This window comes from Lycium barbarum, chromosome 6 (assembly GCF_019175385.1).
Source record: "Lycium barbarum isolate Lr01 chromosome 6, ASM1917538v2, whole genome shotgun sequence".
Classification (NCBI taxonomy): domain Eukaryota; kingdom Viridiplantae; phylum Streptophyta; class Magnoliopsida; order Solanales; family Solanaceae; genus Lycium; species Lycium barbarum.
Genome location: NC_083342.1, coordinates 127,066,716 through 127,092,884, shown reverse-complemented (window position 1 = coordinate 127,092,884; position 26,169 = coordinate 127,066,716). Strand labels below are relative to the sequence as shown.

Genomic DNA, 26,169 nt, shown 5'->3' with positions numbered 1-26,169 from the left:
GTTCCGTCGTCTCCGAATGTTCGAGGAGCGTCTTATTAGAGCCGATATTTTTCTTCGACTGTATTTTAGAACCGGTGTCTTTTTAGCCTTGGCTAGCAAAGTTTTTGATGTGGCAGCCCCCCTTTCGGGAGTTTGTCAAATTTTGGCCAGTTGCCTTTGCCGAGTTTCGGCCTTAGTAAAAGCTGCTAACTTTAGTAAATTTTGACAATTTTGATTTTGCAAAACGTTTGTTCATATGAGAGTTTTGACTCTTTCTTCTTTTGCCGTAGCAAGTGTTAAAATGGGACACGATTCACTATGATCGTTTGGTCCTTACATCGAAAGCTGTGGCCGGTGACCGGTCCTTTGTTTCGCCGTAGCAAATATCGGGTAGGACACGATTCGTTATGATCGTTTGGTCCTTACATTGAAGGCTATGGCCGGTGGCCGGGTATTTGTTTTGCCGTAGCAAATATTGGATGGGACACGATTCATTATGATCGTTTGGTCCTTACATTGAAGGCTATGGCCGGTGGCCGGGCCTTTGTTTTGCCGTAGCAAATATCGGATGGGACACGATTCATTATGATCATTTGGTCCTTACATTAAAGGCTATGGCCGGTGGCTGGGCCTTTGTTTTGCCGTAGCAAATGTTGAGTCTCCCCGTCTACTTTGATCGGTGTCTTCTTCGGTATGGGCATAGTATTCCCCCAGCACTAATCCGAGCTTTTTAGGTCGGGTGAGTGTTGTTATGTTCTTCTTGTTTGTTCAGTAACACGTTGTACTTGTTGTGTTAGAACCCGTATTTTTGTACAGTGGAATAATCCGGATTTATTTATGATAAGCTAAGGACAAAATTATTTTGGGATACAAAGTCGGGATTTTTGACCTTCAGATTTATTTTGAGATATACGCTGTGCATGATTTTTTTTTTGGTATGGAACAATTAGGAAATTTGGGACCAAAAGTGAAAAATTGGAAGAAGAAAATCATCCACAATTTCCATGGTTGGCCCACACAAATGGTGTTCAATTTTAATTGGGACAACACATTAATGTGGGCCAAGGGACCTTGACCAAGTCTTGCTAACTTAAAAAAGATGACCAGTAGCCATCTTTAGCTCATTTCAACACTTGCAAAAAAAAATTGAAGACCTCTCCATTGAAGGAGGCTCACGGCCGGCCCCTCCCCAAAATTTACCTCCATTTCTTGTCCTTCAAAAATGATTCCATTGGTACAAACCCACCATATTGAGGTCCCTAAGTATCGTGGAGGCATCGTTGGAGCGATCAACCTATTATTTTTCATCTTTTGAAAACCCTAGGCTATTGGAAGTAGAAGAGAAAAAGGTAAGATTTGATCTTGTTTTTGTGTTATGAAGGTTATATTCATGTTGTAGTATCTTATAATGGAGGAAAAATCATGAAATATGGAATGTTGGAGATGAGTTGGGTTTGGGTGCTTGAGCCGTGTGGTGTGTGTGTGAGTGATGTGACATTAAATTGATGAATTAATGCTTAGTTAGTTTATTATGATCATTGTAAGATGAAGAACAATTGGGAATCATCCATATATGTGTATGTGTAGTGTTGATTGAAATGGGTCACATTATATGGCAATGAATAAATTAATGTCGCCTAATGTTTTAGTCGTCGTCGTTATGAATTCGATGTTGGAAATGAATGCTTAATGATTCAAAATGATGTTGTTAATGTTGCGGACTGTTTTGGAGGTTATTGTATGTTTAATGTAATTGGTATATTGATGAGATAGCATTGTTAGAATGTAAATTGTAGATACAAACCATGATTTGGAAATGAAGAAAAAAGTTAGAGGGGCTGTCTCGGTTAGGGGCTGTTTCGGGTAGCTTGGGAAAATTTATGGATTGTTGGAAAAGTTGTATAAATTGCTTAGAATGTCTTGAAATGTTTTGGTATGGGTTCGGGTTAGTATGTGAGCATATAAGCGTCGATTTTGGCTTGAAGGTAAGTCGTCGAATTGAATTTATGAAAGTTGATAAATGATGGCAAGAGAGCTATTATTGTTGAATTACCTTTCGGATTAATTATTAATGTTGTTAGGTTGGTTGTGGTGGTTGTTGTTGATTGATATGGCCGAGTTAAATTCTCGGGGCAGCCTATTTATAGGGGAAATGCTGCCCGAATTTCTGTAGAAGTAAGGGCGAAATTGGAATTTATTGCCCAATAAGTCTTTAGCTGATGTTTGGCATTTTACGGCTTATTTTTAGATCGTGGGCAGCCCGAAGCCTAGTTTGGACTTAGCTTGAGTTGGATCATATTGGAGAGCGTTTGAGGTATGTAAAGTAACCTTTCTTTTTGGCATGCCTTAGTTAAAGTAGGCCATGATACGAGCCTCTAGGAAACTCTATTCTCGCAAATCCGAGCTTGTCTATGATTCGTATTTGTTTCCTTGGTATTCTTGGGCGCATATGCCATAACATTGATCCTTATATCCTTGGAGTTTATAATTTGTAAAGATTTCATGAAAGTTGATTTTTTTGGTTTCAAAGCTTGTTCTTTAGCGATTCCAAAAGTTCAAACGCCCATAACTTCCTCAGAAAAGCTCGGACTGCTTTGAAATTTTCGTAGGAGTTTGTATGATATAAAATGAGTATGTTTTTCATAGGCGGGCTCAGTTCGGGTCTATACTCGTCCGTGGGTCCCGCGACGCCCTTTATGTAATTTAGGTAACTTTGGGAAGAGAACGTTGCAATTATTGTTCCGATTTCAAATATGACTATTTTACTTATCTTTTGGATTTATGATAATGATTTTATGCATATGATTCCTCACTACTCCGCTCGTGCCCTATGATATCGTTCGCCGGTTCCCGGGCCGGTTCGGTGGTCGTGCGTATTATGATACATTCCGGTGTTATGCTGTGTTTATGGTTCGTCGAGCTCCTCGCTCGAGGGCCGGGTTCCATATATGTTTGGCGTTATGCTGTGATTGGCGTTATGCTGTGTTGTGATGTGTGCCGGGGATTCGGAGATTTGAAACTTTCTGGTGTTATGCTGTGTTATGGCGCCATCGACAGGCGGGCGACCATATTTTCCTGTGCCCTATGCATAATTTATACTTTGGAAATAAACATTTTGATATTTTTGGATATGTATTATTTTCCATACTTCTGATTCGATTACTGTTCAAGACTTATTTCTGTACCTTCTGCTTTGCATACTCAGTACATATTTCGTACTGACCCCATCCTCCGGGGGCTGCGTTTCATGCCCGCAGGTACAGACGCACAGCCTGGTGATCCACCGGTTTAGGACACCCCCTTCTGCTATTCGGAGTGCTCCTCTCATTCCGGAGCTTATATTTTTGGTATATATATTTGTTAGTGCATTTATATATATTCGTTCATGGGTACGGCGGGGCCCTGTCCCGTCATATGATTCTGTCGGTCTGTTTAGAGGTCTGTGGACATGTTTGTGGGTTGGGGTCTTTTCTGTACGGATGCGTGTATATGTTGTGTTTGGGCGATCCCATTCGCCGCGGCGGCCGGTCCGCATATGTTTAAATGTTGCTTTGTTGGCCCCGTGTGGCCTTTGTTGGTATTATCTGTGCGCAGGGTTAATTTGGATAGTCTGTAAAACAAAGGAAACTCTGCCGAAATTTTTCTGGAAATTATCTAAATTTGAAACACCGCCTTGTCGGCTTCTGCTATATACTTGAATGCGTTTGATAAAATTTGAGATAGCATTTGATAGATGTGTTTGGGTGCCCAGATCGGGCACTAGTCACGGCCTACGGGGTTGGGTCGTGACATGTTGCCTCATTAAAAACCTTGTCGGAAAACCCTTTTTGGGACAAAACCGCACCAAGGAAAAGAGTGCAACACGTGTTTTCAGACCTAAATTCTATTTTTCTCCCGTTCTCGACCCCCTGCAAAAGAGAAAAGTCAATGAGAGAGTACGGGCCATACCTTAGCAGTAGTATCTCTTTAGATGGGCCACGTTCCAGTTGTTGCGCAGACGCTGCCCGTCCATTGATTCCAATTGGTACGATCCTTTGCCCGTTATACCGGTTACCTTGTACAGGCCCTCCCAGTTCGGACCCAGCTTTCCTTCGTTGGGGTTCTTGGTGTGCAAGGTAACCTTTTGAAGCACCAAGTCCCCGACTTGGAAATGTCGAAAGTTCGCTCTTCGGTTGTAGTTGTCACGACCCAACCCCGTGGGCCGCGACCAGTGCCCTAGCTGGGCACCTATACGTACCCGATACCCAAATTAGCATATTATCAGAATAATAATATAATAATAACATTAGTGGATGCTACAGAATTTAGCAGAAGAGCAGACTTGGCACACAGAAGCCGATAAGGCTGTCATATAACAAAACATCCCAAACATATGTACAGAACCCACACAGATGTATCCACAGACCTCTACAGAACATATCGCAATCATAAGACGGGACAGGGCCCCGTCATACCCTGAACAAAGTACATATCCAGATAGCAGTGACAGACTGTACCAAAAGATGGGCTCTGTAGAAGAGAGCGCCCCAAAATAGCAGAAATGGGATCCTAAACGTGCGGATCAGCAAACCTGTCGTCCGTACCTGCGCAGCATGAAAATGCAGCCCCCGAAGAAAGGGGGTCAGTACGAAATATGTAAAGCGGAATCACAGAAGTCAAATCATAATGATTACAGAAAATGGGTACAAAATCCAGAGTGTCAAATGCATATTTCCAAATCAGACAGAATGTGTACAGAAACATATGTCATATCATATCATATCCGGTCCCTGCCACGGGACTCGGCAGACAAAATGTGGCCACCCTCCCGACGCTGGTGCCACTATACAGAGGAATCAGAAAAAGGGGCGTGGCCCCGTATCATATAATGTCATATCAAAATGGCCATAACAGATCAGATCAGAATAGGCGGACATGGCACATCATACTCCACAGACCCATGTACGCGTATACCTGCCCCCTCACATCGGGACGCGGCGAACAATGCAGAGAATTACGCTTGACAACATATCCTGGCCCGGGCTCAGTGTGGGAAACATTGGGACATCCACGAATGGAGTAGTGAGAGACTAATGCAATTTAAAAATATCATAAATGGTTTCAAAGACTCGATGAAGCGTATCAAATCCAAACAAATCCAATGGAGTCGGACGGAATCAGAACTAATACAATTCGGATATCATAATAATTTACAGGAATATAACCTTCCTGAAGTCATTCCGAGTGTCAAAATAATTTATAAGATTTAATAGAATATTTAAAATAATATTCTTTAAGCGATTAGTAAGGTAATCAAAACATTTCTTTCAAAAATCGTTTAAAAAGTAAGCTTTAGCATATTAGGGGCAAAACCGGAAATAGTGGGCCCGCCTCGGGACAAATAAGGCGGCGGGCTCAAATTATGCCCTCTAAGCTTATGGTATCACCTAAAAAGGTTATACAGACATTCTATGACTTTCCAAGTAATTTGGAGCAAAGTTGCATAATTTCAAGAAATAGCGTATCAAAGATGGTTCAATTCTACTGAAGGAAAAACTGAAATTTTGTCTTGCGGATTCCGAGGGCCAAGAGGTCCTTCGAGGCCCGGATCCGACTCTAACACACTAAGGGCATGCCAAGGGAAGAATTGGGTTTGCTTTACATACCTTTCACGCTCCTTAAGCCTTTCCAAACTCACTTCCCGTTTCGTCGAAAAACTGCAATTGGTCAAGTTTACCAATTGTGAGTTATTAATGCCATTATTACAACTTTAATCATATTTGGCTACCGAAATTTCGGCAGCACTTCCCCTATACATATGGCACCCCGAGAATTCAACTCGGCTAGAAATCATCAACAACAACCCAAACGACGACATTAACATCAACAAAGAACATTAAGAACACAAATATCCTTCAACAAGACATTTTTCTCACAAGTTGACATAACCTTCATTTCAATCCAAACTTTCACTAATATCAATAATTTCACATTCATCAACAATCAAGATCATCACCATATAGTTCTAGATACATTTCATATCGATTGCCTTAAGATATACACTTGATATACATAATATACAATTGTCCGCCAAAGTCTTAACTTATGCAAAACATCAAATCTTTGGCATGCAATTCCATAACAAGTTTCCAACTTCCAAATTCATCAATGATTATCACCATTAACAACCAAACAACTTCATTTCCTTAATGTCGGAAAATCATACTAAAACGACATAAGTTTCTACATTCCAATTCAATACAAACTTATATCATTCTAACTTCATTTCTATGCCAAGCATTACAACAACACTCCAATACACTAAACAAACTTAATCAATTCCACTCCATAGCCAACATACCACACGGCCATATGCTTATTTTTCCATATCAACTAAATTCATCCAACTTTCAATTCCCACATGCATTTCATCACAATCATAACTAGAATATAACATAAATTCAATACAATTTGGCTATACAACATGCATATACACACGGCTACAAGCCATATACCAAACCCACATTGCAAACTTCCATTTCTTCATACAATCAACACATTTCCATATACTACAACACAATTAAAACTTCACAACACAATAAAAAGGTAGAAATTCATACCTTTTCTTCAAGTTTCCTTCACTTGGAGATGTAGTCACTTTGATGATTCTAATGCTCCCCACTCCAATCCAACTATACCAAGTTACAAAGGAACCTTGACTTAGTAGGAAATCAACAAGAAATAAATTTTTGAAGCAAGATTTTTGGTACCTATTTTTTCCTAGCAAACCCGAAACCCTCTTCTTTCTCCTCTTCTATTTTTTTGTTCTTGGTTATCTCCTTTCATACTTATCATAGTCTTCAATTATATAAGTATTGAAGTGCTTGGTCACATGACCAAGCACATGACCCATAAAATGGGCTTGGACCAAGCCAAAGTGGCCGGCCAAGCACCCCATTTTGGGCCTCACTTTGCTTCAATTATTTTTTGAGCCCAATACTTATGGATCACATTTTGTAATTCCCGAAACTAATTTCCAAAATTCCAAAATTACCCTTAACCTTGTCCCACACTTTCATGACTCTATTCTTTCATGCATAACTCCTATGTTCAACAAAATATCAAATTGATCTTATATCTCAAGAATCCAATGTAATTCAAGTCTTTCCAAACGTGTGAAAACACGGGTCATAACAGTAGTACCTTTCCATTCTCTGTTTTTGGGCCGCTATGTGGACAGACGCGCTTTCGCGTAATTCATCTGTGAGATCGAGTTTCACGGCCATGGCTTCCTCGTTTGACTCCCGGTGGTATACCTGAAACGGAGGGTCGGTTCACCGACTTCTACGGGGATAAAGGCTTCGGCCCCGTAAACCAACGAGAATGGAGTTTCCCCGGTGCTCGATTTGGATGTGGTTTTTGTAGGCCCACAGCACTTCCGGCAACACGTCCCTCCAATGGTGCTTTGATGTTTCAAGTCTCTTCCTCAGATTTTGGATTATTGTTTTGTTCGTGGACTCTGCCTGCCCGTTCGCACATGGGTGATACGGGGTTGATACGATTTTCTTGATCTTCAAGCCTTCGAGGAAACCGTTGACCTTACTGTCTACGAACTAAGGGCCATTATCACAAGTTATCTTGGCAGGGATGCCGAATCGGCAGATGATGTGGTCTCATATGAAGTTGATGACTTCCTTTTCCCTGATTTTTTCAAAGGCCTGCGCTTCAACCAACTTAGAAAAATAGTCAGTCATAAACAAAATAAAACGGGCCTTACCCGGTGCCCGTGGTAACGGGCCCACAATGTCCATTCCCCACTTCATGAAAGGCCAGGGCGAGACCACCGAGTGCAGTAGCTCCCCGGGCTGGTGAATCATCGGGGCGTGTTTCTGGCATCCGTCACACTTTCGGACGAAATTCTTAGAGTCCTCGTCCATCCGGTTCCAATAATAACCGGCCCGGATGATTTTTCGGACCAGAGCCTCGGCACCGGAGTGGTTGCCACAGGTTCATTCGTGCACCTCTCTCATAAAATATTACGTTTCGTCAGGGCCCAAACATTTAGCCAGGGGGCCGAGAAAAGATCGTCGATACAATTGACCGTCTACTAAGCAAAATCGGGTTGCCTTTGTCCTTAACGACAGTGATTCCTTTGGGTCGTTTGGGAGCTTACCATCACACAAGTAGTCAATGTACTTGTTGCGCCAATCCCAAGTTAGGCCCATTGCGTTTATCTCGGCGTGTCCGTTTTCTATGGCCGTGTTTGACAGGTGCACCGTTATCCCGGGGTTGATTTCCTCACCGTTCGGCCTCACTGTTTTGTTCCCTCGGTATGTGCTGCACGGTCCATTCCCTGAATCGGTGAAGTACCACTTGGGTCTTCTCGAGGTACCTCTGCATCCGCTCATCCTTGACCTCGAAAACGCCGTTCACCTGGTTTGCGACCAGGAGCGAGTCGCATTGAGCTTCGATGACTTCGGCTCCCATACTTCGAGCCAACTCCAAACCTGCAATCATAGCCTCATACTCGGCTTCATTGTTAGTCAACTTAGCAGTTCTAATGGACTGTCGAACGACATCCCCGGCTGGACTTCTAAGGACGATTCCCAGCCCGGAACCTTTAAGGTTCGAGGCTCCGTCCGTGTGCAGGGTCTAGATGCCCGTGCTTTTTCCCGAGGTCAGCAAAAGTTCTTTTTCGACCTCGGGGACCATAGCTGGGGCAAAGTCTGCCACGAAATCGGCCAAGATTTGGGATTTGATGGCCGTTCGTGGTTTATATTCGATGTCGTAACCGCTAATTTCTACAGCCCATTTTGTTAACCTACCGGACAGCTCCGATTTGTGCATGACGTTTTTTAAAGGGTAAGTGGTCACTACACATATAGGGTGGCATTGAAAATAAGGTTTGAGTTTTCTGGAAGCGCTCACCAATGCTAATGCCAGTTTTTCCAGATGAGGGTACCGGGTTTCCGCATCCCCCAAAGTTCTACTTACATAATAGACAGGGAATTGCGTACCTGATTCTTCCCGGACCAAAACGCCACTCACCGCTACTTTGGAGACAGCTAGGTAGAGGAAAAACGGCTCGTCGGCCTTCGGCGTGTGCAGCAACGGAGGGCTGGTCAGGTACCTTTTCAACTCCCGTAGAGCTTCTTGACAGTCCGGTGTCCAAGCGAAGTCATTCTTCTTCCTGAGCAAGGAGAAGAAACGGTGACTTTTGTTGGAGGACCTTGATATGAAGAGACTTAACGCCGCTATTCTTCCGGTGAGCCTTTGCACCCCTTTTATGTTGTTCACAACTTCGATGTCCTCGATGGCTTTGATCTTGTCCGGATTGATTTCAATTCCCCGGTTTGACACCATGAAACCCAGAAATTTACCGGACCTTACCCCGAAGGCACACTTCTCCGGGTTGAGCTTCATGCCATATCTGCGGAGCACATCGAAGGTTTCCTGCAAATGCTTTAAATGGTCCTCTGTTTCCAGGGACTTGACAACCATATCGTCAACATAAACTTCCATCGTTTTCCCTATTTGTTCTTCGAACATTTCATTAACTAGGCGTTGGTAAGTAGCACCGACATTTTTTAATCCGAAAGACATGACATTGTAGCAGTAAGTCCCATATCGGGTAATGAAGGACGTTTTCTCTTGATCCTCCGGGTGCATCCGGATCTGGTTATACCCGGAGTAAGCGTCGAGAAAACGTAACATTTCATGTCCGGCCGTCGCATCGATCATTCTATCGATGTGAGGTAACGGAAATGAGTCCTTCGGGCATGCCTTGTGTAAGTCTTTATAATCGACACACATTCGAAATTTGTTACCTTTTTTGGGCACCACCACCACGTTAGCGAGCCAATCCGGATATTTTACCTCCCGGATGGAACCTATATTTAAAATCTTTGTTACCTCGTCTTTGACGAAGGCGTGTTTTGGCTCCGCCATGGGCCTTTTTTTTTGCTTCACTGGGGGAAACCTCCCGTCCAAGCTGAGTTTATGTGATGCTATCTCTGGTGATATACCTGTCATATCTATATGCGACCACGCAAAGCAATCGGCGTTAGCCTGAAGAAACTTAATTAATTTGCGCCTGAGCTCCGGGGTGAGCCCCGTGCCCAGGTATACCTTTCTGTCTGGTAAGAACTCGAACAGGATGATCTGCTCCAGTTCCTCCACGGTCGATTTGGTCGCGTCTGAGTCATCCGGCATGACAAAAGATCTGGGTACCCCGAAGTCATCCTCTTCATATACCGGATCTGACCCGGTATTCTTTGATTGCTATTGGGGGGCTTCCCCTCCGGTTACGCCCCTTTCTTCGTGAGCCGGCTCCCTGGACCGGGGCGTTGATTCCTCCACAGCGAACATTTCCTTTGCTGCGGGTTGCTCACCGTGGATGGTTTTCACCCCCTCTAGGGTGGGGAATTTCAGCAACTGATGCAGCGTTGAAGGCATTGCCCTCATGCTATGTATCCAAGGTCTGCCCAATAATGCATTGTACTTCATGTCCCCTTCGATCACGTAGAACAAAGTTTGTTGAATGGAGCCTTCAATGTTCACGGGCAACGAGATCTCCCCTTTTGTGGTTTCGCTTGCCATGTTGAACCCGCTGAGTACCCGGGTTGCTGGTACGATCTAATTAAGCAGCCCCAGCTGTTCGACCACTCTCCACTGAATGATGTTGGCTGAGCTACCTGGGTCAATCAAGATACGTTTAACCTTAGTTTAAAGATAAGTATAGAAATTACCAACGCATCATTGTGCGGTTGAATGACGCCCTCTGCGTCCTCGTCGTCGAAGGAGATAGAACCCCCGGGTAAATGATCCCGGGTGCGTTTTTCCCGAACAATGGAAATCTTTGTCCGCTTCATTACCGGACCTCGAGGGATGTCAATACCCCCTACTATCATGTTGATTGTATGCTGATGTTCAACCGGTTCGACCCTCCGTTGAGCTTCCCTTTCCTTGTAATGGTTTTTGGCTCGCTCGCTCAATAGATCTCTGAGGTGGCCGTTTTTCAATAACCGGGCCACCTCCTCTCTCAACTGGCGGCAATCCTCAGTTTTGTGACCGTGGGTTCCGTGATATTCACACACCATATTCGGATCCCGTTGTCCCGGATCTGTCCTTAGTGGTTTCGGCCACCGCACATCCGGGACGCGACCGATGGCCGAGACAAGATCCGAGGTACTGACGTTGAACTTGTACTCCGAGATCTTTGGTGGAACCTTATTGCTGCCAGAACTTCCGGCGTCGCTCCTGAATGAGAGCCCCCGGCTGTTTGATGGGCGCTCGACCTGCTTGCTACCTCGACCTGAGAAGTGGCTCGGGCCTTCCCTTGGCTTCTCCGACCTGAAATTTGATCTCTCCGAGTGTGAATATGGCCGAAACCTTTCTTTAGATGATTTGGATTTCCCTTCATAACCCTTCCTCGGTTTCTCGAAGCTTCCATTCACTTTTAACTTTACCGGAGAGAATTCGAGCTGATCGTCTTCCACCCGAATCTTTGACTCGTACCGATTGTGGACGTCGGCCCATGTGACGGCCTCATATTCCAACAAATTTTCCTTCAATTTGGCCGAAGCAGCTGAACTTAGCATGTTGAGCCCCTTTGTGAAAGCTTGCGCGGTCCATTCTTCAGGTACCGGGGGGAGTTCCATTCGTCCCTCTGAAACCGGTTAACGAACTCCCGCAGCAGCTCGTCGTCCCTTTGGGTTATTCGGAAGATATCGGCCTTACGGGCCTGCACCTTTATGGCACCGGCATGTGCCTTTACGAAGGCATCGGCGAGCATTTCAAAGGAAGTGATCGAATGCTCGGGTAGGTGGTCATACCACGTCAGCGCCCCCTTCGACAGAGTTTCGCCAAATTTTTTCAGCAACACCGACTCGATCTCATCTTCCTCTATGTCATTGCCCTTTATGGCACAGGTATATGAGGTCACATGCTCGTGCGGGTCCGTTGTGCCGTCATACTTCTGTACATCGGGCATTTTGAATCTCTTCGGGATCAGTTTTGGGGCCGCACTTGGCGGAAAAGGTCTCTGAATGTACCTTTTCAAATTCGGCCCCTTCAATAAAGGTGGGCCCCCCGGTATTTGGTCTACCCGAGAATTGTATGTCTCGACCCTCTTTTCGGTCGAATCTACCCGTTTTGCCAAAGTTTCTATCATCTTTAGAACCTCGGTAGAGGATCCGGCTCCGGAACCGTCGCTCTCAACCATTCGTGTCTCATTTCTTCCGATCTCAGCAGTATCCTTTGCCTTTTCCGGCCCCGGTTCACCTTTCCCGCTCTGTAACCGGGCAATCGCTATCGCTTGCTCGGCAATCGCCGCTCTTTGTTCCTGCAACATTTCAAAAATTAAACGTAAGCTCACACCGTCATTTGGCGCATCCGGGTTTCCTCGGCCCTGGGTCCGAGACAATGTAGCAGAATTGTGAGTATTTAGAGGATCGGTGGCCGGCAGGGCGACATTCTCTTGATCCACGGTGTTTTTCCGGTCGAGTCCCTCCCTTGAATCGACGGGGTTCGGGTCAGCGGGGTTTGGCAATCTCCGTAATCCGCTGCCTGCATTTTCCGCCACAATTTCGGTATTGTTGACATGACCGGATTGCTCAGCGTCGGCCATTTAGTCCGTTTTCGTAGATACGGGCAGGGGTGTTTTCGATTTTGATGAATGTGATATAAGTCAAGATCGAAAGCCACTATTATCCTAGCCCCACGGTGGGCGCCAAACTGTTTACCCCGAAATCGGATAATCAATTGAATTTGTAAGCGGGTATAGGATATGTGCTTGGGTCTTAATATATAGATGAGATAGAGAAAATATATATGCAAGAGTTCTTTAATGAAATGGCTAATGATGGCGGTTTGTCTACGAACACAAATACTTATGAACAGCGTAGAAGGCTTGATGGATTAAATATGCTAAAAACATGAACAAAACGGTCGTGGCCGGATCAGAAATTGAAGGAAAGATTGTATATATGGGCTATTCTATTACAAGTGTTCTTGGAGAAATGTAGGAATCAACCCCCCTAAGGAAGGAGGACATGCCCTATTTATAGTGCCACCTTCTGGATCTCATACAAATGAAGTCTAATAAAATAATCATGACAATGACAGCCCTGCACGGATTTGGTGGGATTAGACTGACGGCGCCGTCTGACACACGCATGGTAGGTAGTTGACTATGACAGCACGCCACTGGTGCGGGGCCCGCAGGCGACGGTTACGTGGACCAACAGCCACCCGGTCCAACGGCCATTCGGTCAAACGGATATTCGGTCAAACGGCTATTCGGGGCAACGACCACAAACGCTCGGACGAGCAGACTTGGCCGTTTCGATGACGGAGAAGACAGACTCGTTTAGCTCCGGTACAGATGCCTTCTCCGGGTAGGACTGAACAACATCCGGTATGTTCTCGCTCCTTTTCCATCACCAATTTACCTTATCACCGTTCTGGCTCATATCCGGTTTTCACCGTATACAGAGGTAGTGTTCGAGATCAGCTTATCATCTATTGATGCATGTATTCTCCTACTATTTCAGGCTTGTTCACCAAAACGATAAAAGTTATTTTTTTTTTTTTTTTTTTTTGGTCTTTCTTTGAATTCTTGATCTCTGATAATAATTGTCGTACCAGTTTCATCGACATTTAAGTCACAACAGTTGCAATTAGGCTTCTAAAAGAAAGTAGAAAATACTCTTAAAAAACTTAAAAGTGTGTTTCAATGTATTAGAAAATTGCACTTCATAGGTTAATCAAATATCAGATATTGCTAGTGAGATTACAAAAGATACTAATCCTACGATTCTATTTAAGTAGCTTCTTTCTTCTTATTTTTTTATTTAAATTTTATCAAACGACCTGGGAGTGTTGTATTTCATTTCATAAGGTTTACATTACAACAAAAAGGATAGAGACTATCCATCAAAAAGAATGAGCTTCCAGCAAAAATCAGCTTATTGCTCATTCAACTACTATACATGTAGTTAGCCTAACTAACAAAAGAATTTGCCTTGTTGAATTTTGATCCAATACTAGGGACTTGTCTCTTATCCATGAGGAAAGGTCCTTTTCCACCATTGGGCGAAGTTGTTGAGCCGAGAGATATATTTTGCTAGTCTGTGACTTCATTGCCATTTTTACCGCCCATCTGCAAGTTGATTAGCTTCCCTAAAACAATGTGTGAACTTGACACTAGCTTCTTTCTTATCATTGATTTTTATATGTATGTCTTACAACAACCTAACCAGAAATATCTGACGGTATAGGTGTGATCAATATAGGACAAATCGTCAGGACCAGGGGCGGATTTACCTTAGACCAGGGGCGGATTTACCATTATTATTTAGTACTAATTTTGATGAGGTTATTTTAAATACACCGGTATATAAAAGTACCATTATTATTTAGTACTAATTTTGATGAGGTTATTTTAAATACATTTGGAAAAAAATGAAAACTCATTAAGAAGAGTTGTAGTAATAAACGTGAATTGTTTTATCTAGATCTTTTTAATATAATGTTATAGTGCTTTATTTTATTTTTTTCATTATAAAATGTGACACCGCTTAGGAAAGATCCTGCATACGCCACTTAAGCAAGTAGCTGGTACATTTAACAATCTCTAGTATCGAAGCGCTTCGGTGTAGAGATGTGTAATCCGAAGCGCTCTGGGACCCACAAATATATATTCTCATAGAGCATTTAGTATGAGTTGCAACAAAATTTAAGTTGAGATTGGAAAAAAAAAATTATTTGAAGTTGGAAAAAATCTCTCTACAAAGGGTTTTTGCTGACGAAAACAACGGTGTTGAAGTGCTAAAGAACCGTATGCAAATTGAGAATGATTTCACTCTCAGATAGAACTCATGAGATATGACAAAGATACAAAGAAAGTACTGTCATTGTGGTCTAAAAGATATGTGTTGTTACAAAGGTTTTTTGCTGTAATAAACAACTAACAACAGTACCGTTGAAGTGCTTTTAATTTTGTCTTGGTATTTTTCCTCCAGTCGTGCTTATTAACTTCTTGTAAAGAGCCGTATGCAAATTGAGAACGATTTCACTCTCAAATAGAATAGATGAGATATGACCAAAAAAAAAAAAAAAGAACTGCCAATTTGGTTGTGTTTACTAATGTGGACAATAACAAATTTTAAAAGCCAATATAGTTTGCTTCCTGCCGCATCCTATTAATTTTGGAAGAATTGCCAGCTCAATCTAGGTTGTTTAGAACAAAACTCTTGACCATTCAACAGACTTTGTAACATAATTATATTACAGGCAGAGTGTAGAGACTAAAGGCCTCTCGTGAGTTCACTTTACTTAAATATTCCAGAGTTTTGCTGTAGAACTTATAGCAGAATTGCAGATATGACTGCAGGAATAAAAACAAGTTTAAGTCACATGAGTTGCATAGCATATATAAAAATTAAAATAGCCGTTGTTTTTACCACAGGAATTGACTGAAACAGAGGCGGACCCAGGATTTTAAGACGCTAGGGGCATTATTATCTTAACATAAACACCAACAAAATTTTTAATGACGACTGAGGGATATTACTGTGTCGGACCGGTATTAGTGTAGCGGTGGCGAAAATACAAGTATATAGGTAAAATATGTGTAATAAATAAAATTTAACACAGTGAAGCAGATGAAAGAGATAGCTCAGTGGCTAAGGCTGTGCAACATGTGGTGATATTGCAGGTTCGAATCTGGGCCAGCTCATTTAACGCTTATTGTTTTCCTAAAATAGGCTCAAAAAAATAATTAAAAGTAACATTCGGGTTCGATCCGGGGTGACATTTAAGGGAAGCAGTAGTTGCAACCAACGTGCCACAAAGACACTGTTATACCCCGTAATTTTATACGTCGAGTTATTCGCAAGAGAATCGACTCAAGTTAAAGACGGGATCATTTTCGGGTACGAAACAAAAATCTTTAATTTCCGGTCTCTATTAGAAAATGAATTGCTTATGAATTTTACTTAGTGTAAAAATATTTGGAAAGTTGTCGTATGGTGTAAAAAAGAGCTATTAATGTTATTTTGCCTTTCGAATTGATTATCGATGTTGCTAGGTTGGTTATTGTGGTTGTTGTTGCTGATTTTGAGCGAGTTAAATTCTCGGGTTAGCCTATTTACAGGGAAAGTGCTGCCGAATTTTCTGTAGAATTTAGAATTAGTTGGAATAAATGACTTAAGTACCTATGGCTAATGTTTGATATTCGTTGGCGTATTCATAGGCCTTGGGGAGCCCGAGGCGTAGGTTGGGATTAATTTTAGTTGGGCAAACTTGGAGCGCGTACGAGGTATGTAAAGCGCAACCCTTCTTTCTTTTGGCATGCCTTAGTTTTCAATAGGCTAGATTATAAACCTTGAGGAAACTTCTAAGATTCGAAATCCGAGCATGTTATGAGCCTTATAAATATTCCTTGGCACTCTTATGTATGATTTGATGAAATATGAACCATTATGTCTTTGAAATAATCGCTTTCCGAACTTTGCATAAAAAGGTTTTACTTTAAAGAATTTCGTAATTTGTGAACGCCATATCTTTCACCGAAAGGCTCGGATTGCTTCAATATTTTTGTAGAAGTTTATATGGCATATAATGAGTATATTTTTCATAGGCGGGCCCGATTCGGGTCAATGCCCGTCCGTGGGTCCCGCGACTTTTCTTTATGTAATTCGGACGACTTTTGAAAGAATTTGGTATGATTATCATTTCGAATTTCAAGTATGGTCATTTACTTATATTTGAGTCTATGATAATGATTTTATGCATATGGTTACTCATGACTCTGCTCGTGCGTTCTGTTATATCTTTCACCGGTTCCCGGGCCGGTTCTGTTATCGTGCGCGCTTTGATATACTCCGAAGTTATGCTGTGTTTATGGTTCTCCGAGCTACTCGCAAACGAGGGTCGGGTTCCACATATATTTGGTGTTATGCTGTGTATGGCGTTATGTTGTGATGTGATATGTGACGGGGATACGGAGATTTGAAACTTTCTGGTGTTATGCTGTGTTATGGTGCCATCGACGGGTGGGCGACCATATTCTTCTGTACCTTATGCATGACTTATATTTTGAAAGTAAACATTTTGATATGTTGGATTGGTACTTATGTTTGGTACTTCCATTTCCTTTATGTCTCAGATTTGCTTTCTGTATATTCTGCTTTGCATACTCAGTACATATTTCGTACTGACCCCCTTTCTTCGGGGGGGCTGCGTTTCATGCCCGCAGGTACAGACGCACAGTTTGGTGATCTACCCATTTAGGACACCCTCTTCTGCTGTTTGGAGTGCTCTTCTCATTTCAGAGCACACATTTTGGTATATATTCGTTCGCTATGTATATATGTATTTGTTCAGGGGCACGGCGGGGCCCTGTCCCGCCATATGATTCGGTTTGTCTGTTTAGAGGTCTGTAGACGTATTTGTGGGTGTGTGTGCCTACTTCTGTACGGATGTGTTTGCATGACTCTATTCGTTATGGCAGCCTCGTCGGCATGCATTTTGTATATGTTGTGGCAGCCTTGTCGGCGTGCATTTGTATATGCGTTTTGGGCCGTTGTGCCATTTGACAGCCTTGTCGGCTTTTGACATATTTGATAGCCTTGCCGGCTTTTTGACATCTATACATATATATCCGCATACGGTTGCGTTGAGATGTGTTTGAACAGTTTGATATAGTTTGAGACGGCATATAGTAATTATGGTCGTATATGCTATTTGTGTGTGATCAAATATGGATAGGTATGTCAGGGTGCCCAAGTAGGGCGCCAGTCACGGCTTACGGGGTTGGGTCGTGACAGACACTTTTGTTTATTAGAGTGCACAATTAAATATATACTAGTTTTTCAAGGTACATACACATATATATACATAATTTTTCCCGAAGGATGGAAGTGCACGTGCACTCCCACCATTACATGTAGGTCCGCCTCTGGACTGAAATCCCTGGTACAAATCTCTTGTCATTTGTCACAGAATTTCAATTTTTTTAATCATTCTCAAGCAGTTTGAGAGTAACGTCTTTAAGGCTTGAATTTCCGTTCTTCGATTTTCTTGCTCTATTCTATCAGTATCGCTTTCATAGTTTTGATCTCTGGTTATTTCCCTCTAGATTGGATAGGAATAGAAGTAGCAAATGACAGGGTTGGATCAAACTTAGGAGAGTCAAAATGGTCCAACTAATAAAGAGTCATAACCCAATCGTGAAAGCTAATAGGAGTAGTATTTTTTCTTAAGGTAAATTTATATAACGCTCAATCTCTAAATTTGACTTTATATGTTTCAGCTTGGGTTGTATGCATTTTGACCCGTGGCATTACATTTTGACCCAATAGTTTGATGGCCATTTTGGGTTCAAGCCGTTGGGTTAAGTCAATAGATAATGAGTTATAACTCAACTCGTTTAAACTTGAACGGATTGCTAAAAATGAGTTAATCTTTTCACCTGTGGATAGGAAGATCAATAATTTGATCATGGACTTACTTGAAAGTCTATTAAATTAGTAGTTCTGTACTGCTTCATAGGAAATTTTGGTTTTGATGTTAAACTCCACAATAGAGCACAAGTATTAGAATGCTTTAAGCAAAGACTTAGTGATAGGATAAAACTAGTACTTACAATTATATCAATCAAAATGTGGAACATACACTTCTAATAGTCCCTTGAGATCCAGTTAGCACATCAATTCTGCCCATTTTCACCATGGCATTAGCAAAATCAGCCTCAAAAGATATCCCCAAAAATGGGCTAAAAATCCCAAAGTATGAATCCACAGTGCTCCTTGTCACAAAATCTTCATATAAACTGGCATCAGATTGTAACACAGCGAAGCCACTCCTAATATTCTGCAAAATATTGTTGTCAAACGTCCCGCTGCTGCCCCGATCTATCGGTAACCGGACATCAACGTTTCCATTCTGCGGACAAGTCGCCATTAATTCAGGGAGGAAACTTGGATTTATGGACGGATCAGAACCTCCTCCAGGGAAAAAGTTGTATAGCCTTCGTGTCATGAAGAAACATGCCGTGGTACCAATTGTATGTGCAGCTGCAAATTTATGATAAGGATTTAAGTCATATAGCACTGACAGTATAAAGAATTTTAAAATTACTATTTAACATGTTATAGCAAATTCTTACACGATATGATAATTGTAGCAAAGCGTTCAATAGTTTAATGAAATCAAAGGAACGTATGTTATTCTATTTTTAACTTATAGTCTATAGACTATAGATCACCCAAGAATCATGTGTAAATTGGTGTTATTGCTTTAGGTATTTTGGATATGGTCTTTTAAGTGGTCCATTTCCTAATAAGTGATCTAGTTATCGTCAATTACTATACATTAGCTATATCCCATTTTCACCGATCTGTTACTTATGAATTACCATAAAACATGATTAATTAAGGATCTAATTAACAAGCCCAAAAAATTAGTACTCCTATTTAAAAAGAAAGCTCTAAAATCATGTCTTAGCTGATGACAAAATAAGTTCACATCCCTTCAATGTCTACCAACCTCGAAAACCCACAAAGTCTACATGTACCATATGCATCCTTGAGTGTAACTATACGTGTTTCTAATTTGTGTGTGTTTGTGACTCCCCTTCCCCCCCCCCAAAAAAAAACCCACCTGTTTCTCTGGGGTGGGGAGGAGGGGGGATAGAACGTAAGGGGGTTCGGGTGGGGGTAGCATACAAAATAAAAAATATATCTAATCATCTAAGTTATATACACTAGCAGTTGTCCTGTCACAATTCTTTCCGAACTCTATATAGTAGGTTATTTTTACCATCTATTTTTCAAGTTATTGCATTAAATTTATTGCGGCGAGTTAGTTACTATCGTTATAGGAAAATTTTACCTGATGGCTCTATGAGTGTGTAGATCTAAAACTCTGAAAAATGAAACAAGATGAATGAATGAATATATTTGTACCACTGAGCACAACAAGGTCTTTCCCATTGAGGCCTTTTTGCAAGAACTTAGCTTTGAGTATCTGAATGGAATCGCTAACTTCCGGCATGTCATTTGCTAATGATAAATTTGATATCACTCCATCTCTTCTTCCTGTTTCCACCTCATATGAAGGTCCATTTGCCTGTTGCCACCATTTAACATAATATGTTAAAAAACCAAAAAAAAAATAAAAAAAAAATATTTGTCTCAACTAAAATATTAAGATTCAACAGTGTAGTTAATGAAGATAAACATAACTGATGAGACAATTGAAGAAGAAAGAGAATATAAAAAAAATATTACCAAAACAACAGCATCCCTCGCAGCCAAAGCAACAATATCGGCGCAAGACACAATGCCAGGGCACACTGCTTCTATTTCAGCTTTGGCTCTTTCTATCACTTCAAATCCTGCTACTCCTTGATGTCCAAATGCATGCCTTTCTGCATTATCCCCATTTTCTATCAAAATTGATCCATCACACCCCTGATAATCATCCTCAATAATCAATTTTGGCTCGAATCAGTTATACATGTGCTCAAAAAAATAATTAAACAATAAATATAATAGATTGTATACATTCTGAATCAACTAATTCTAAATTCTGAATTCACTTTTGACCTGAACAAAACAGTCATGGAAATGAAGCCTAAGCAAGACAGGAGCAATGTTTTGGTTGGAGGAAGCAACTTGACGGACAACACTACTAACAATGGTCTCAGCATTAGGGCATGTGTTGCCATAAAAACCAACTCTTAGTTGGCCTTGTGAGATCCCTGCTAGATAGCTTAAAATTAGAATGAAGAATACTAGTACCATTTTGAAACTAGTCAAGTATCAAGTGAAGTGTTTAATTGGGTAATTATATAGTGAATTCTTGGGGAAAAAAGAAAGAAAGAAAGATCAACTAAAAGGTGAATGTAGGATACAGGAGAGTTTTTTTTTTTTTTAACTTCCTCACTTCCTTTAATATTTCTTTTGTGGTTTGATTCAAGAAGTGGTAGCACCAAAAGAGAAAAAGAGAAGAAACAAAAAAATGGAGGTGATGTTTGTGTAGTGCACCTATTCAGTTATGTCACTATATGTACTTAAGATTTTTCTTTATCTTTTGTTTTCTCTCTTACCATACTTAACTGAAGAGATGGCAATGTGTCAAGCGCCAAGTTGCATGATTTTGGGGGTTTCATTTTCTTTTGTAAATATTCTTCCCCATCCATCCCATTTTTATAATCGAAATTCGCTAATTTTAAAAATAGTACTGCCTTTGATTCATTTTATATGACTACTAGGCACAAAGTTTAAGGGAAAAAAAGGTTTTTGGTGTATGTCAATTTTCTTTTCTTAGAATTTGTGATATTAAACATATCAAAACATTTTCACAACTATAAAAATGTGATATTAACTATTAAGAGGATCATAATTTAACATTAAAGAGTTTCTGAATATAAATTAAAGACGTATTCATTCTTGTAACTTTGAAGAACAAAATGTCATAGAACAAAGGAAGTACTTATAATATTTCTTTTTCTGTATAGCTGCTTTGTTGGGACTATGGATTAGTGTAAATCCTACCCAGTTGTACATAATATTGGTAATGATATAAAGGGTCACGCCGCCATACAACATAGTTACATTTTAAAAAAACCGAGTGTCAAAAATAGATGAATAATACAATTCCCACAAGAGATTCACGTGTAGATACAGAACATATAGATTTTTGGGTTCATGGACTTTTTTATGGGATGAAGCCATTTAAGTTTCTCTGTTTTGTATAGTGGTGGTGCAGTTATTGCAACTTTACAAGTTACAACCTTTGTTTTTTTCTTTAACTGTGGATGGCATTCCTACCATTTAACATAGTTTCCAGTTTTAGTTGGTAGGCAAGCCGGCTCGGTTTAATTAATTAGACGAGTGATAGCTGTTGTTAATGTATGCTCAACATATAATAAGTGTATAATCAGCAATATACATTGATTGTGCATAATGTCTAAATTTTCAAAATAAAAATAAAAATAGAATTATATGTTGTTATGGCCTTTGTTCGGCCGTTGTCTAGTGTAAAATTCACTGATATAAATCAACTAGGGCAGGGCTAAACATTGCTGATGAAGAGCTTGACTGAAATATTGTTTGCACTTGGTCTAAATTCTTGGCCATGATGATAAAATATATTTTTCTCTCTTCGATTAGAATGATTCCCTTTCTTCTTGTTAAAAAAAAAAAGAAAGGGTTACGTGATTGTAGTTCTGAGAACTCAAACTGTCCTTTTTCATTGACTTTCACTGGAAGAGCAATCAAGCATCATAATTGATCTTCTGTTAATTGACTCAAGCACGCATAACACCTTACACCACAATATTTTCCGTTTTTTCACCAGTATCCGATAAATCAGAAGTCTACGCAACAACAAAGTGTTAGTTTGTATAACTTAAATGACTATAAGTTGCAGGCTGTTATATTATCTATACTTTATAAGAGACATGAAAATGATGTATCATTAGCAATGACTACAAGATAAAGATATATAGCAAGAAATAATTTTTTTAAGAACAATAATTGAACCACGGTCTCAGAAGAGATATACAAGTATTCCTAGTAGCACATTTGATTACTTTAAAATAGGAAGACAAGAAAAAGGACATGATCATGGACAAGTCCTCTTATGACCCATAAGAAACATTTATAGTCCCACCCTTCTCATTCTGCAACTTTTTCCCTTAGTTATTGCTTAAGAGCAACTTGTTGCCTTAGCATCCAAGAACCAATATAGTTGACTTCTTGGCACACAAGTTTCCTGGCAATGAAGTAATTTAATAAATACAAGGCCAGATTTCAACTAGAACCCAATACAGCTAATTACTTTGACTAACCAGTTCAAGAATAGAAGTAGGTCAACCTATAGCCAATAATAACTCCATTCCAAAGAAATCATCTTAAAAACAAGAACCAAATGAAAACAACCATAAGATTATTTTGAACAGTAAGTATGCAAGATTACTTTATGAAACTTGTCTGTTAATCAAGAAAATTTTCTTTCGTCTCGGATACAGATTCCAAGATTAATGGGAATTACAGTTTCTGTTAAAAATAGGTGGAGAAACAACAGTCACTTTAACAAGCTAGAGTTTTATGTACACTTTTATTTCACAACATAACAAGGTTATTAACATGTCGAAACATTTTAGAGTGATGGAAGCTCTAAAACATTTTAGTGCAGCCACTGGCCTAGTTGCAAACCTGGAGAAATCAAACATATTTCTAGCCGGAATTGATGATGACACTAAGGCAAGTATATTGGCAAGTACTGGTTTCTCAATAGGTACACTACCTATAAGATACCTAGGACTACCATTATCTTCTAAGAAGTGGAATAAAGTTGATTGTCATCAACTGGTGGATAAGATCACTAAAAGAATAACAAATGGCTACTCAAGGCAGCTTTCGTACGCGGGGAGGCTGCAGATTATCAATGCTGTCCTGTTCTCAATTTATAATTTTTGGGGTGCTGTTTTCATCCTTCCACAAAGTGTACTGAAAGAAGTAGATAGGAAGTGTAGAGAATTCTTGTGGGGGTGTCAGGAGGGACAGAGGAAGGTGTACTTGGTTGCGTGGGATAATGTATGCGTACCAAAAAAGTATGGGGGATTAAATATTTATTGCCAAAAAAAACATGTCGAAACATATGTTTCATGGTTCACGTAATGATTTTTAAATATTGCCTTCTCCCACACTGAACTTTTTATCTCGGAACCAGCTTCATCATAACAGTGAAAAATGCAACCACTTTCCATCTCGTACAGTCTCCAACCATCAATTGCATGATGAGTAAAATAAACACAGTTGTTTCTGCTGCCAGCTTGACTTGCAGGCACTGACATACAACAATTAATCCCCGCAAATAACGTTCTATCTCGGAGGTTGTCCAGCTTTAACCATGACAAAGATTCAATCTGCAGCTTGAACACTTCCACTTTGTTGACCATCCTGTTTGATCTTTCTGAGATCAAGAAAATGAGCAAGATCTCTCCATTAGATTCAAGAAAGTACTCTATCAAATGCTTTGAGTAGCTTGAAGGAATGGCTCGCCTTTTACTTAGCCGCGTGACTTGAAACTGATGTTCAATTTCTTCTATAACTGCCAGGGTCCCTTGTAAACTTAGTGCATAAAACTTCCCTTCAAAGATAATGGCATTACAGAATTGTATCAATTGCTTCTTAGGATCATTCGGATCAATAATGCCATTTTGACTGCTTTCATGTTTCATACGCTTTTGGTTTTGCCCCAGTGCATAAACCGCAAAAGGTGGGAAACAACTACAACCCCCACAGTAAGGGGAATAGGAAAGTAATAATGATCTTTTTATTTGGGATGAGTGAATAGCCCAATGAACATTGTTAATATGAATCATCTTTCCTGTCACGAAAAACCAAGGTGAGTTGTAATGAAGATGCTTCCAAGGATCATAACGTGGCCTACTTCTACCATGCCACCAATAGCCACCACCTTCTACAAATGAGCTGTCGAAGGTGTGCTGCTGAGTCTTGCAATAGCATTGAGGTTCATTTGAAAGCTCAAGCCACGGTGATTGTGCGATGGAATCACATTTCTTGGATGCACATCTCCATGATTTAGACACACCAGCAGAACCTATGGATTGTGCAGTGGAACCACGTTTCCTGGAGAGACGTCCCTTTTTGAGAAAGTTGAGTAGCGTTTCAGGAAGTTCTTGCCACGGTTCCACATAAGAAGACTCTTCTTTAGATGAAATTTTCTGTTTTCTCCTATCATTTGGAGCCATGTATAGATAATGGATGAAAAGAACAAGGTCTAATTCTGGAGCTTGTCTCACAATCCAAACAAAGCTTTTATAATCTAATCTCCCCTGTACCAGCTGTTTATTTTATTAGCCTTAGGCTCCAAGAATCAAGATAGTTGACTTCTTCAAAAATTATTTTATCATCTACTCCCTCTGTTTGGAGCGGAGTTTAAAAAAGTAAAGAAGGTTTTTGAATCTTGTGATCTTAAACAAAAAATATGTCAAATGTACCAAAATGCCCTTTAATTTTGTTGTCTTAGACATGCAATATGAAAAGTTAAATTTGAAGAGTTGCCAAAAAAGGAAAGAGATATTCTTTTTTGAAAGAACTAAATAGGGAAGTAAGACATTTACTTGAAACAGAGGGAGATAAAAATATGCGATAACTTGTAGAGATCAATTGTGATTTGAAGGAATTCTTTTTGTAGGTTGAGTTTTCATTCCTTCCAACATATTCTAAATTTAATGTTTTCATCTAAACGAAATTGCACTTCACTGTCAAAGGGTGCTAAACTTGAAGTTTACATATTTAATCTTACTTCGACTTATCTTGAATGGAGTGAGCCATAATTTAAGCTTTTTGCAGACTCCCTGCTAATTTTGTTATCCTCAATATACTATGAAAACAAATATTAAATGCAGTTCTTTTCTTCTTTCACAATGAGTTCCATATGGTTGGTACATTAATAAGGCATCTAAATAGTCAACTCAAATATTTAATTGAAAGAAACAACTACTAACCTTGTGCTCCAAGAGATCAACTACCTTGGAGACTACATTTACTTGGTGGCCACATCTGATCTTGATCATTTTTAGTCTGCCTCAAGGCTCAAGCTGTATGCACATACTATTTCCTTCTCTAGCTCCCATTTTTCTACCAAAAAAATTTGAACATGGTTCAAAAAGTCAAGGAAAAGAATCAAATTTCACCAAATAAAGAAACCAATAGTAGACCAAAGCCATGGCCCACGGCCAAATTTTCCCAAAGAACTCACCAGCTTAATCTCAAGTGAACCCAGTCTTATGGTACACACTAGTGAATATGGCCGCGCTTTCGCGCGGTCATAAAAAAATTCATTAAGTTTATAAAAAAAATTCTTTTAATTATTCAATATTGAAAATAATAAAAAGTAGGTTCTTGTAAACTTCCCATTATTAAAAATAGTGGAAACATCCTAACATAATTAAATAAAATGACCTTAACACTTCATATATGCGATAAATGAATTAAAATTAGAAAACATTAATATGACAAAAATTTCAAACTCAAGTGATGTACATAGATAGGACTTTCAATTAGCAGTTAGTTACTACATATTTTGTAAAACTTTCCAACTTTTCTATAGAACAAAGAAAAACGAAAGAGGGAAAAAGGAGAGGAGGGGGAAAGAAATAGAAGAAGA

General features: G+C 40.2%; 2 protein-coding genes and 2 long non-coding RNA genes across 6 annotated transcripts in view; 2 read left to right on the top strand and 2 right to left on the bottom strand.

The window, feature by feature from the left end:
• Positions 1-1,240: 1,240 nt before the first annotated feature.
• LOC132600173 (uncharacterized) lies at positions 1,241-3,556 on the top strand. The gene is made up of 3 exons (XR_009567146.1): positions 1,241-1,328; positions 2,228-2,293; positions 3,237-3,556. It is a non-coding gene; the product is annotated as an uncharacterized LOC132600173 (long non-coding RNA).
• Positions 3,557-15,979: 12,423 nt separating this feature from the next.
• Positions 15,980-17,642, top strand: LOC132600172 (uncharacterized). Its single transcript, XR_009567145.1, has 2 exons — positions 15,980-16,279; positions 17,219-17,642. It is a non-coding gene; the product is annotated as an uncharacterized LOC132600172 (long non-coding RNA).
• An 869-nt stretch (positions 17,643-18,511) lies between these two features.
• LOC132598757 (peroxidase 43) lies at positions 18,512-21,105 on the bottom strand. Its single transcript, XM_060311826.1, has 4 exons — positions 20,571-21,105; positions 20,253-20,435; positions 19,929-20,091; positions 18,512-19,037 (listed from the first exon to the last, which is right to left on the bottom strand). Exons 1-4 carry the CDS (start codon positions 20,766-20,768, stop codon positions 18,619-18,621), a joined length of 963 nt encoding a protein of 320 aa, XP_060167809.1. The 5' UTR covers positions 20,769-21,105; the 3' UTR covers positions 18,512-18,618.
• A 1,969-nt stretch (positions 21,106-23,074) lies between these two features.
• LOC132598756 (uncharacterized) overlaps positions 23,075-26,169 on the bottom strand; it is a 3,539-nt gene continuing 444 nt past the window's right edge. For all 3 annotated transcript variants that reach the window (XM_060311824.1, XM_060311822.1, XM_060311825.1), the window contains exons 2-3: positions 25,508-25,640; positions 23,075-24,841 (exon numbers count right to left, since the gene is read on the bottom strand). In XM_060311824.1, the coding sequence (XP_060167807.1) occupies positions 23,603-24,841; positions 25,508-25,576 (1,308 nt within the window). In that variant the 5' untranslated portion in view covers positions 25,577-25,640 and the 3' untranslated portion in view covers positions 23,075-23,602. The remainder of the gene's footprint in view (positions 24,842-25,507; positions 25,641-26,169) is intronic.